The 12,279-nt window shown below is 34.7% G+C and overlaps 1 protein-coding gene across 1 annotated transcript; it reads left to right on the top strand.

Annotated features, from left to right (window-relative positions):
* The first annotated feature begins 287 nt into the window (after positions 1–287).
* Positions 288–4,616, top strand: LOC111906325 (uncharacterized). Its single transcript, XM_042901993.1, has 2 exons — positions 288–2,684; positions 2,835–4,616. The coding sequence occupies exons 1-2, from the start codon at positions 288–290 to the stop codon at positions 4,614–4,616; spliced, it is 4,179 nt and encodes a 1,392-aa protein (XP_042757927.1).
* The last annotated feature ends 7,663 nt before the right edge of the window (positions 4,617–12,279 follow it).

Below are 12,279 nucleotides of genomic sequence, written 5' to 3'. Positions count from 1 at the left end.
TGCTTCTCCACTCCCAACCACAACTCTAGTATTGCCTCTAAAACCAGAGAAAGTCAAAGCAGTCAAGGATCAGCTTTCAAGTATCCATCCTGAAGTTCTCTTGTTTCTTTCAAAGATAAGGTGGCTTTCTGTGAGGGAAGTGAATGAGGATTCTAGGCTTAACACTGTAAGCGCAGTATCCATTTCCAAAGAGAAAAACTTTGTTACTGCAAAGAACATGGATGCTGATTCCTACACACTCCATCTAACTGCCTTGTGATGGAGTTGACAGAGAATGTGGGTACTACATGTGGAAACAAAGATTTCCTGTGAAGCTTGAAAATAAAGTTGAAGCTAGAATGGAGATAGATGAATGGTCAATCACCTTTGCTTTTCCAAATGGGGAAAGGCTCAAAAGAGGTTCAAGTTTGCCTGGAATCTATTCCTTTTTACCAACAGAAACAGTCACACACTTTCCTTTCATAATCCAAGCTGATTTTCTCATGGCATCTTCAAGGGAAAATATCCTCTGGGACAACAGATGGAACCAGGGAATTCTTGATTTTCTTCCTGTTGCTTTTATAAATGCGTTTACCTTGTTGGTGAAATCAACAAAAAATGCATCTTTTGTTTCCAGTCTCCCAAACATGTTTCACTTCTTACCTATCAACAAGTCATCTCATCCAAAGCTGAACAATGTCAGGGACACCATTAAAGCAAAGTTGATGAACGAGAGTATTGTCCCATGTGAGTCTTTCACTACACAGAAACTGTTCCAGAAACCCAATGAAGTTGGTAGGCTGAAGCCCGCCTTTTGGAGCATAATCAACAAGGCAAGGAGCCAAAAGGTGAGTTTTTGCAATGATTCATCCTGTGGAACCTATCTTCTTGCTTCTTCACTTGATAAAAAAGAGTACAATGCTGTTCTGGATTTTTTGGAAATCAAACTTGTTAAGCATCAATGGTATGCAAGATTCATTGTGAGCTCTAAGCTTGCAATGGGTGTCTCAGAGGATGTTTATATACAGCTTCTGGTATTCATCGCAGAGAATTGGGGGTTTGATTTTTACCAAACCGACATCATGAAAACACCATTGATCAAGTATGTTGGGGGAGATGGGAAGGTTGATTTAGTTACTCTGGGTACAAACAAGTTGCTAGCTTCTGATTATGATGATATTTCATGGTTGATTAATTGGAACAAAGAGTTCCAAGGTTCAACTGGTAAACATTTTTTACCTAAATCCACACAAGAAGCCATACGATCATGTGCAAAGAAGTCAACACTAGTGAAGTGGCTTAAAGAGAAAGCAAATGTTAATTTTGTCAGTGTTTATGAATATGCTCTTCATCTTCTTACTAGTAGTTCAGTTAACAGAGACCACAAGCTGGCTGTCACTTATGCTCATTTCCTCTACAGGTCTTTACAAAAGAAGTACTTGGAGGAATATCAGGTTCAGAGTCTGTGTAGTGAGATGCCGATTGTTGATAACTATGGGAATGTAACTCAAACAAGAAGTGGAGTTCTTGTACCTTCCAAAGGAAGCAGATGGGTGGAGCTGATTGGTTCAAATCCTTTGAGGCAGCATAATTATGTTGAGCTGGGTGAAGATTATACACGTCGTGTCACCTATTTTGGTGATGCTACTTCAGGCCAAGAGCTTGTTTCGTTTCTTCAAAAATATGTTGGAGCTTCTGATGTTCCTAATCTATTCCCCCCTAATGCTGCTATTCCTACTCTCTCTACTCTCACTAAAAAAAACACATTCCTGCTTCTAGAGTGGCTTCACTATATAAGGACAAAGGGGAGTACATTACCAGAAAGGTTTTTGTCTTCAATAAAAAATAGCAGCTGGTTGAGGATCTCTTCGGGCAGTGGTTCTGGCTATCGCCCACCATCAGAGTCATTCATGCCAGACTCATCAATCGGGAATCTTGTAAAGAAAGGTTCGAATCTTGTTGATGTCCCATTGATTGATTTGAAATTTTATGGTGTTGGGATGAAGGATTACAAAGAAGAGTTACGAACAATTGGTGTTGGGTTTGAGAATGCAGAAGCCTGTGAACATATCGGTAAGCGTCTCATGTCTCTTGCAGCTAATTCTAATCTTAAAAGAGACGATTTCATTTCGATACTCAAGTTCATTAAGTATCTAGGAGCGAATTATATCTCCCCTGCTGAGTTCATTAGAAGTATCAGAGGAGGAAAGTGGGTTAAGACATCTCGAGGTGATATGACTCCTAACAATTCTGTTTTATTCAGTCAAGAATGGAATGCTGCTTCACAGATAAGTGACATTCCATTCATAGATCAAAATTACTATGGGAATGACCTAATTTCTTTCAAGGAAGAACTTCAACTACTTGGTGTGGCTGTGAAGTTCAACCAGAGGTATCAGCTTGTTGTAGATTACCTCAAGTCCTCATCTTCACTGGCTTCTTTGTCATCTGAAGCCATGTTACTCATATTAACATGCATTAAGAGTTTGGTATCTTCAGATAAGCTTGTCCAAGAGATTAAAAATACGAAATGCTTGAAGACAAATTTGGGTTACAGATGCCCATTTGGATGTTTCTTGTTGAATCCAGAATCTCAGTGGGGCTGCCTTCTTCAAGTCTTTGGATCATTCCCGGTTCTTGATGTACAGTTTTATGGGAGATCAATCTTTTCGATGTCGAATGAATTAAAGAAAATCGGTGTCATGGTGGACTTTGAGGATGCCAGTTAAGAATTTACTCGCACTTTCAAGCAACAGGCTTTGCTATCTTTAATCAAAAAAGAACACGTCCTTCAATTTCTGCAATGCTATAGGAAGCTAAAGAGGCATGATATCAAGTTTTCTTTTGATTTCCAGAACTGCATTTCAAAAGAGAAATGGCTACGAACGAGACTTGGTGACTACAGATCTCCAAAAGAGTGCATTCTTTTTGGTAAAGATTGGGAACCATTTTCTCCAATCTGCCACCTTCCCTTCATTGATGACAGCAACAACTTTTATGGTAGTGGGATCCATGAATATCGTGCAGAGCTGAAGAGGTTGGGTGTTATCACGGATTTCAAAGATGGTGCCAAGTTTGTGTCTAATGGTTTTTTCTTACCTCAAGATTGCAGTAGCCTTACTCCTGCAAATGTTTACGCCCTGCTTGATTTTGTTAAGAAACTGAAAGAAGAGAGTGGAACGGATCTTCCTGCTGAATTCCTAGAGAAAGTTTCTCAAAAGAATTGGTTAAAAACCTATTTTGGCTACAAACGTCCTGATGAGTGCTTGCTTTTCGATTCTTCCTGGGATTCCTTGTTGAAATGCAAAGATGGTCCTTTTATCGATGAAGGATTCTATGGAACTCGCATTGGATCCTACAGAAAGGAGCTTAATGTTTTAGGAGTTATCACTGATTCCAACAAGGAATGCCAGTTGCTTGCTGGTTACCTCAACTCTCACACCAATTTTGAAACAATTTCTCGAATATATAATCACTTGTCTACATTAAAGTGGGAGCCTGCTGACGAAGACAAGAAAAGGATTTGGATCCCTAGAGGAAGGTGGGTAATGCCTGAAGATTGTGTTCTCCATGACGATAACAACCTATTTGGTGAACAGCTGAACGTTTTGGAGAATTGCAAGTATGAAGACAAGATTCTCGGCTTCTTTGCGAAAACTTTCAATGTGAAAGTTTGTCCCTCGGTTGAAGACTACTGTAAGCTTTGGAAGACATGGGAAACTTCAGGACGCCAGATAACACATGAGGAATGCTGTGCCTTTTGGGAGTTTGTGGTCCGAAATTGGTACCCAAGAACAGAAAATACTTTCAAGAACTACTTATGGAAACTCCCTGTTTTGGATCCTACTTCCAATGGAATTTTTCTGGTTGATAAGCGTGATCTGTTTATTGGTGATGATCTTTTCTTGACTGATCTGTTTAAAAGCTGTTCTCGTCGCATTTTCGTATGGTTTCCTCAACCCAGTCAGAAAACCCTAACCCGAACCAAGCTTGTGGAGATCTACACCAGACTTGGTGTTCGTGCATTGTCTGAATCTGTAAAGAAAAACACATCTGATGTCGATCATGATGCATTCAAGCCGGTTGATTCAAAAGAAAAGATAATAAAAAAAGGGTTGTTAAAACTCATTCTGGGCTTTCTTGCTGATCCTAAACTTAAAATGGAGGCAGATAAGAGACATGAAGCTGTTAGCCGTTTAATAGCAACCGAAGTTGTTGAGACATTGAAAAAGATGACCATCCGTTACAGACTTTCTTTATCATCTGGAGATGTGTTGGATGTGGAATCAAGGAGAATGGTACGTTGGGACAAACAGCACTTCAAATTATATATGCAGAAGATGGAGAGATCTTCGGGTCATAAAAATGTTATGGAATATGCGTTTCATTTTGCTGAAGAAATAGCGGAGGGAGTGTTGTGGGAGAATGAAGAGCTTGTTCCAGATCTGTGTGAACTGATCCGATTGGGTTATATGGTGGAGTTTGAAGAGGAAGAAATTGATTTCCTGATGAAGATGAAGAATCTGCAGATCTTTGTGGAGGATCAAGACTACCTTTCTTCCACATTCTTCTCTCCAAAGGTATGCTCTTCACCTGTTTTTACCTTATTCCCTCTTTTGTATTATCTATTATTATAACGTGTTTCCTAATAATAACATAACGATTAGCTAATTAATATTTACTTCATATATATATATATATATATATATATATATATATATATATATATATATATATATATATATATATATATATATATATATATATATATATATATATATATATAATGTGTAGGGGAATTCACAAGAAATACCAATTAGCCCCAGGGGCAGGAAGAGGAGGGGACAGAATTCTATGGAGCCTTCTTCCTCTTCTTATGAGTTACAAAGTACAGGGAGTCGAAAACGAAGAGACACCGTATCCCTGACCCCAGTCACAATTGTAATCCCGGATTGACAATCCCTTTGACTTTTAAGGTATCAACTTTTTGTTCCTTTTATTTGTTGTTTGTTTAGAACTCCTGGAAATTTTATAAAATAAAATAAGTAAATAAATAAATAGCTGGACAAAAGAAACTAGCACTTGAGGAAAATGATTCAAGGAACTTAAAAGAAATGAAAACAGTAACATTCTTGCATTATGCATAGAAAGGAAAGGCCCAACCAAGGGACAGAAAAAGCAACGAAGTTTAGGGGGCCCAACAATAATAGCAACCAAAATTAGTGAACACTTGGAATTTGATTTAACTTTTTTTTTAACAGGTCATTGTACCTTAAAAACACTTTACACTTGGTTGATAATTGACATTTCGAAATATGTGAATGCCAATATAATCTGACATTGTTATTTCTTGCTGATAGTCTTTTTGTGTACAAATTTTTACGTTTTGTGTTTTAATTAGCTGCAGGATCGAGAAAGCATAACAAATCAGTCGGTCATGGACTTATGGTAGTGATTGATGCGTAAAGTGGCAAAAAGTTAGTTGGCGAAGCTTTTTGGTATGAATGTTTATCTAGTTAATGCCCCAATCTCCAATATGGTAATATCTTCCTTATTTTCCCAATCTAAGTTGTTTTAACTTTTTTTATTTAATGATATGGAACAAAGTCATGACGATTGGTTAAATTGGCAAAGCTTTTTGTTGTGTGATATTTCACAACTTTGAATTTCACATTGGTTATCAAATTTGCATATAACTAGGCAGTTGGTAATCGATCAAAGTTCTCATTTGTTTAAAGCAGTTTTATCAGCTACTTCATACAAAAATTAAGCATGCATTTCTATAAGAAATCAATATTCTATATACAGGTGGTTAAAGGTTCAAACTGTGTACGCCCAAAATATCAATGTTGCATCACGATTTACCCTCCACATGATGGGTCGTGGAGCGGGTTCAGCATGGGCTGTTTAGGGTGTGGCTTACCCTTTTTTCAATATTCATCTTGATTTTAGATAAACATTCTTGAAGCATTTATCACAAGAAAATTTTACTTGCATATTTAAATTAAATAATATAACAATCATCATGCAACAAATCATTTTCATATGTTTAAACAAAACATTTTAATCGAGTTCGGTAGATGGTTATCACATCTGGAGAGAAATTCAAACAATTGTACAAAATGTTGACACTTTAGCATGTGTTAGAGATAAGATTGAGGCACGCAATAAAGAAAACAATACGCAAGCAAGGAAACAATAGGAGTACAAGAGATTCTAACATGGTGTGTCCAAGAATTGGACACTTACTCTACGTGGCACAATGTTAATCATTCCATCCAATTTTGGATGATTCCTTTTTCTTTTCCACCAACTGATCAACTCTGAAGAATGTTGATGTTGCAGGATATCCAACCATTCTCTTGGAGGTTCAAGGTCAACAATCTTTTAGCACAAATTAGAATAATAAAAGCTTTCTCAAATACTACACTTGATGATGCTATTCGGAGCATAACAAGTGCTAGAACTTATGAAACATTGAGATAGTGTTTGGTAGACTAGCTAAAAGCTAACTACCTTATCAAGTTATCTAAAATATCTTTCTAAAAAAATAGCATATTAACAACATTAGTTGCCTGACCAAATGTTACATTGCAATAAGCTAAAATATAATCCGTCTTATAAGAGTATCTCTAGTGATAAGCTTATATTAAAGGTCAAAAATATTTTTACCTTACTATTTTATCATTATTGACCTCTAATTAAATTGTTTTTTTAATGGTTAAACTTTTTTATGACTTTTTTTATTATTAATCTAACTACTTTATACTTATATATCTAAAATGTTATATAATAACCCTTCATTTAATTAATCGTTTTTTAAACATATCGTATGTTAATATAAAATAAAACATTCACTCACGTACGATTCATATAGTAATATATTACTATAGTATATATTTATATATATTATATATTTGTTTATCTATATACTTTAGATTAATAATAAATACTTAAAGTAAATATATGAGATAAAATGAAATTGTAAAGCCCTGTTCCGAATTGACTTCTAGTCTAAGGATGTGGCCCGAAGATTGGTCATCATAAGGATTAGGGCTTTTGAAAAAGTAGGATCTAGGCCCATTTGGGTGCGGGCGATGTATTATAAGTGATTCGGGTGTTCGGTCCGTGTTTCGGAGCCAAGGGGTATATCGGTAAAGTGGTAGTTCGAGCTCTTTATGAAGTTTGGATTTTTGTTCAGAAGGTTTTGAGGTGAGGATAAGTTGATGGATGCGTAGAGCTTCTCTCCACCTTTTCGTGGATATAAGGATCGTCAGAATCGGGCTTATAACGAAGAAGTTATGGCCTTCGAAGTTTCATGGTTTTCAGGCGTACATGTAACGTCCGTAGATCCGGGCTAGTCAATTTAGAGATAATAGGGGTCGAAAACGACTTTTCGACAAAATATTATTTAGAACAAATAATCTTAACCAAGTTGTAGGATATGTCTCAAGGGTTCCGTATGTGACATCCCCATTTTCACGGCCAGAAAAGACCGATTTTGTTTATGTTTTATTAAAATCAGAGTACCTCTTTTAATAAAAATGTTGCGGAATTTTTTCCCAGTAAAACATGATAAATACGTTACCAAAGCATTTCCGAAGAAAAATATTTTTATTCACTTTAAAACATTTGGGATGTCATCGTCACTACAGAAACATAAACATAAACAAAACTTACATTCATTATCACTAGTGATTTATATCTCCTTCATCTCTCAGTGTAATGTGACTTCATAACAACACTTGTGATATAAATAAACTGAGTGGGTCAGGTTGGGAAACCTGGTGAGTACATAGGGTTTTCAACCCACAATAATATAATTATTATGTTTAAACAATTAAGCAATCAACCCTATTACTCATCACCATTATCTTCTTTATTCTTAAGGATCTACCCTAAGAATCAGCTATTCCTCGTTCATTTATTCCTAAGGATCATCCTAAGGAATCGGCACGAAGTCCATCGTTGTCGCGGTTTACACAACAGACACTAAGTCTGCATAGTCGCCAGGATTTAGGCATCAAGTCTGCATGATCGCCAATGTTTACACAACGGGCACCAAGTCTACATAGTCGCGAGGGTTTAGGCATCAAGTTTGCATGATCGCCAAGGTTTAGGCACCAAGTCTGCATGGTCGCCAAGGTTTAGAGTACACCGGGTGAACAAATCGTTCACAACACCTACAGGTTGCGAGCCTGCTAGTGTTCCACTGGACTGTCTAGAATAGTTTGTGGTTGTCATCCATACTCTGCTGAATGATAGGGCCATCGTTTGGGAAAAGGCTTCTCACATCGTCCACCTCTCACCCTCACCTCGTGGTCTATAACACCTCTCAACTCATCATCAAACTCATATTCCATCTATTACATCTACCCATGTTTTACCCCAACATTATCGTAGATATAAAATACATATACAGTTTAAATCATTTAAAACATGTATAAAATCGTTCATACGGCATAGACAGCAAATATTCAGATAATATGCACACATAGCACGTAATTTATATAAAATACTTTATATCTATGTGTAAGATGAAAGTAACTATGCACTCACCTGAGAAGGTGGTGACTCGGTACTCGGACAACGCTTCGTTTACTTTAAAATAATTTCCTTTGACGAAACCTAGTATTATTACCACTAGATTTTAGTCTAATATTTACCGTGACTAATTATTAGTCTTATTATTATTATATAAGCGTCTAAACAATACTTTACAACCACTATGTACAGACAGAGGCCAAACATAAAACACCGGAGGGCAGGACCATTTTGGCGTATAACACTTCTGAAATCCAACAATCCTATGCGGCCCTTTAAACCGGATTCCCCGTACCGCGAGTAGTTAAAAAGATATTATAACGACACTTAGATAAGTCATAATAATAACTCAAATATTTATTATAAGTTCATAATAACAATATTAATTTTAAATATAAGCTATATTAAAATAGGGTAAGCATAACTTACTTACAAGGGGATTTTAGCTAGGATTCGGGATCTATAGGGGCAGAACTTCGTCGCTGAATCTTTCTAAGAAAGATTCGTGCAGCGCTTCAGCGCTCACCTTACTATACTAAAAACTACAGAAAGAGAAATCGAATCACGAGGGACCGAAATGTTCGGGGGATAAGGAGAGAAAGACTCTTGAATCAAGAGAATGGTGCAAGAAATATGAGAGCCCAAGGCTCTTATTTATACTAATTGAAATTTCAAAAACTACCCTCCATAATTACTTAATGACCTTTTAGTTTTTTTTTTTTATGAAAACAGCCTTCAATTAAAGAAACTCACCCAACACAGCAAGAAACTATAAGGGGAGAAATAAGGTCAAAATGTTTCAGAACAAACCGAAAAATGTAAACAATTACAGTGGGAAGGGACAGACAGTGAAAGCCTCCCACTTACACATCTCTTCACTATTTCTAAATTTAAACCACAGATACACCATTGACTTAATTTGGTTCACCACTCCGTTTGGATTTGTGAAGTTCTTCTGAAATATCTTGTTGTTTCTTGCTTGCCAAATTGCCCACCATGTGCCATAGCATATAGCAGTCAGTTTCTTCCTCTTTTTTGGACATCTACCCCAGCTTGCAGCAAATTGAAGTATTTATCCTACATTCTGAAATTGTATCTGATTGATATGGCACCAGTCGAAGATACTTCTGAATATTGACACCGCAAAAGGACATTTTACCAATAGATGATCATTATATTTTGTTAGATAATTATGTGACCACTTCATATATATGTAATGTTATCATGAAATCAATTTATTATGGTAAGAATATAAATTGTTGATGGACCGATTTATAGAATATTTACTTACCATGTGGATTGAGTTCCCGGTTTGACTCAAGATCCTCAAGATCCCTTCCATCTCTCACATTAGGGTTTATATCCATCTATAAATACATGTGATGAGGAGTAAATCAAGACACACGAAAATACACTAAGAAATTCGTATGGTTCATTGTTGGGGGATTTTAGAGAGAACTCTTGAGATCAACTGGAAAACTCTTCTTAGTCTGTAGATCCAAAAATCTCAATGGAACAATGTATGTAATCATTCTTTCATGTTTAAGTTTTCTTTTAATCAGATTCGAGATTAAAGATCCAAAGTTTATGCTTCCGCGTTTTATGTTTTGGTTATGAAAATAACCAACAATTGGTATCAGAGCTAACTCGAATATGTTATCAGAAAATTATGTTTGGGTATAAGATTTATAATTTTTTTTGGTTATTTTAAGATCGATATGTTTTTTTTTTTTTTTTGGTTTGAAATCTTTAAAATGGGTTTGAAGTTTACCTACCTGTAAGGTCATAAGATTTCTTGAAACTCCAAAGTTATTAAAATAAATAAACAAAATAAGCAGGCATGTTTTTTCTCGATGTAAAAAAAAATAATAAAAAAAAAAACAACAGTTGATCTTAATTCCCCTAGTCGTCTTGCTGCTTCCGATGTTATACATATGGCTGATATATGCTTTAAATTTAGGAAAACTTATTTAATATTAAATGGGATACTCATCCAATAATTTCCTTTGTAAAAGCACCCATCTGGATTACTTCTAGTTTTTCATAAATGTGTTGGTAGTGTTTACCATGCATGTTGCGTGTGTATATGTTATACTAACTAGGTGTGAGACCTATGTATTACATGGGTTTATTTAAAAAAAATTAAATATAAAATTTTAACAATTTGAAAACTTTAAATTTATAAGAAAAATAAAAAAAAATTGAATTATTAAAATTAATGAGACTTTAATGCATTAGATACATTATATATATAAACCATTTCTAATAAATATCTTACATATATATTACCTTATATATTAAATGTGGATTTTAATTTAATAAAATCAAAAATACAATAAAATGACAAGTAGAAAATAGAAAAATTTAAAATTTCTAGAAAATGTCATGTGTCTAAATGAATGAGAAGAGGACATGTGGCAAAGTCATTTTCATTTATTAGGGTAGATTCACCATTTTGTCTATCGGTCATCTTTGTAATGTCAGACCAAAGAGTAATTCACAAAAAGGCTGCATTTGATAATAAGGATTTTAGATCAAGATGTGTTTCACAGGGGCAATTTGAAACTTTTGTTTTGATATAATTAACGAAAATATTAAATAGAGTTTTCAAATAAGTTAATCCCACAATATTGTTAAAATTCTTCCGCTATTATTGATAATGCTTATCACTTTTGAGTTTTGATAATCGTGATAGTGATTATTTTTTTGGTTGACGTTTGAAGGACTTATGGAATCCGTTTTTTTTTATTGTATATATTTTCGTGATTTCATAAGGTTCAATTTTTTTAGCACATACGATTATATGGGGATTACATTATGATATATTTTGATTTTATTGTTGTTGTTTCTATTACAATAATGTCCATGTAATTATCTTCATAATTTAATTGGCCTAAAGTGTTGTGGAGCATTTAAGGAAATTATTTGATAACATCTTTTGTTATATTAATTTGACACCATTTTATGTACCGTAGTCTTTTATTTTTGGTTATCAATAAATTAAAGTATGACATGTTATTTATTTTGAAAGTAAATTAATTGACACAATATATCGCCAAAGTGATCTCTTTTGTGAAAATTAATTTACAAAGAACTTAAATTTTATGGTTTGTGTTTATTAATGCGGATATTAATCGACCCAAAGGTAGGTTAATATTTGGTCGGGTAAACACATGTTTGATGATAAATATGTGACAGTTTTTAGGTTACATGTCATTAACAAGTCAATCCAAAGAAGGGTTTATTAATTGACATGGTATATTGTCAATTCTTATTATCAAAATCTGTAGTTTACGTGTTTATTAATGCGGGTATTAGCCGACCCAAAGGTAGACTGATATTTGGCCGAATAAACATATATGTGGTGATAAACATGTGGTGATTTTTTGGTTCCATGTGATTAATAAGTCAATCCAAAGAGGGGCTTGTTAATTAACATGATTTCTTGTCAGTGTTTATCTCTAAAACAAGGTTATCTCTTGCAAGTTAGTATTATTGTAAGACTTGATATTAATGTTGTGTTGATACCTTGTAAAGATGTCATAAATTGAAATTATTGATTACGGTTTATGGATTAATGAACATAAAAGTAGATTTGCCTATATTCTCAAAACAGAAATTTGAATTATGGTATTATACCTGTTAACATTGATCACATTTATGATTCTTACTCAATGAGATTAACTTTAAGGAATGCAATGAGGACATTATGTTAGTTCTCAATTGCATGGATATTGACCATTCATTTTGGATAGA

This window comes from Lactuca sativa, chromosome 5 (genome assembly GCF_002870075.4).
Source record: "Lactuca sativa cultivar Salinas chromosome 5, Lsat_Salinas_v11, whole genome shotgun sequence".
Classification (NCBI taxonomy): domain Eukaryota; kingdom Viridiplantae; phylum Streptophyta; class Magnoliopsida; order Asterales; family Asteraceae; genus Lactuca; species Lactuca sativa.
Note: the sequence above shows the minus strand (reverse complement) of the source record. Positions and strands in the feature narration are given on the sequence as shown.

Bases quoted from the DNA above. Each gene is read 5' to 3' on its own strand.
- LOC111906325 (XM_042901993.1), top strand. From the start codon at position 288: ATGTGGAAACAAAGATTTCCTGTGAAGCTTGAAAATAAAGTTGAAGCT. The intron at 2,685-2,834 runs GTGGACTTTGAG...TTTGATTTCCAG, and splicing joins TAAAGAAAATCGGTGTCATG to AACTGCATTTCAAAAGAGAA.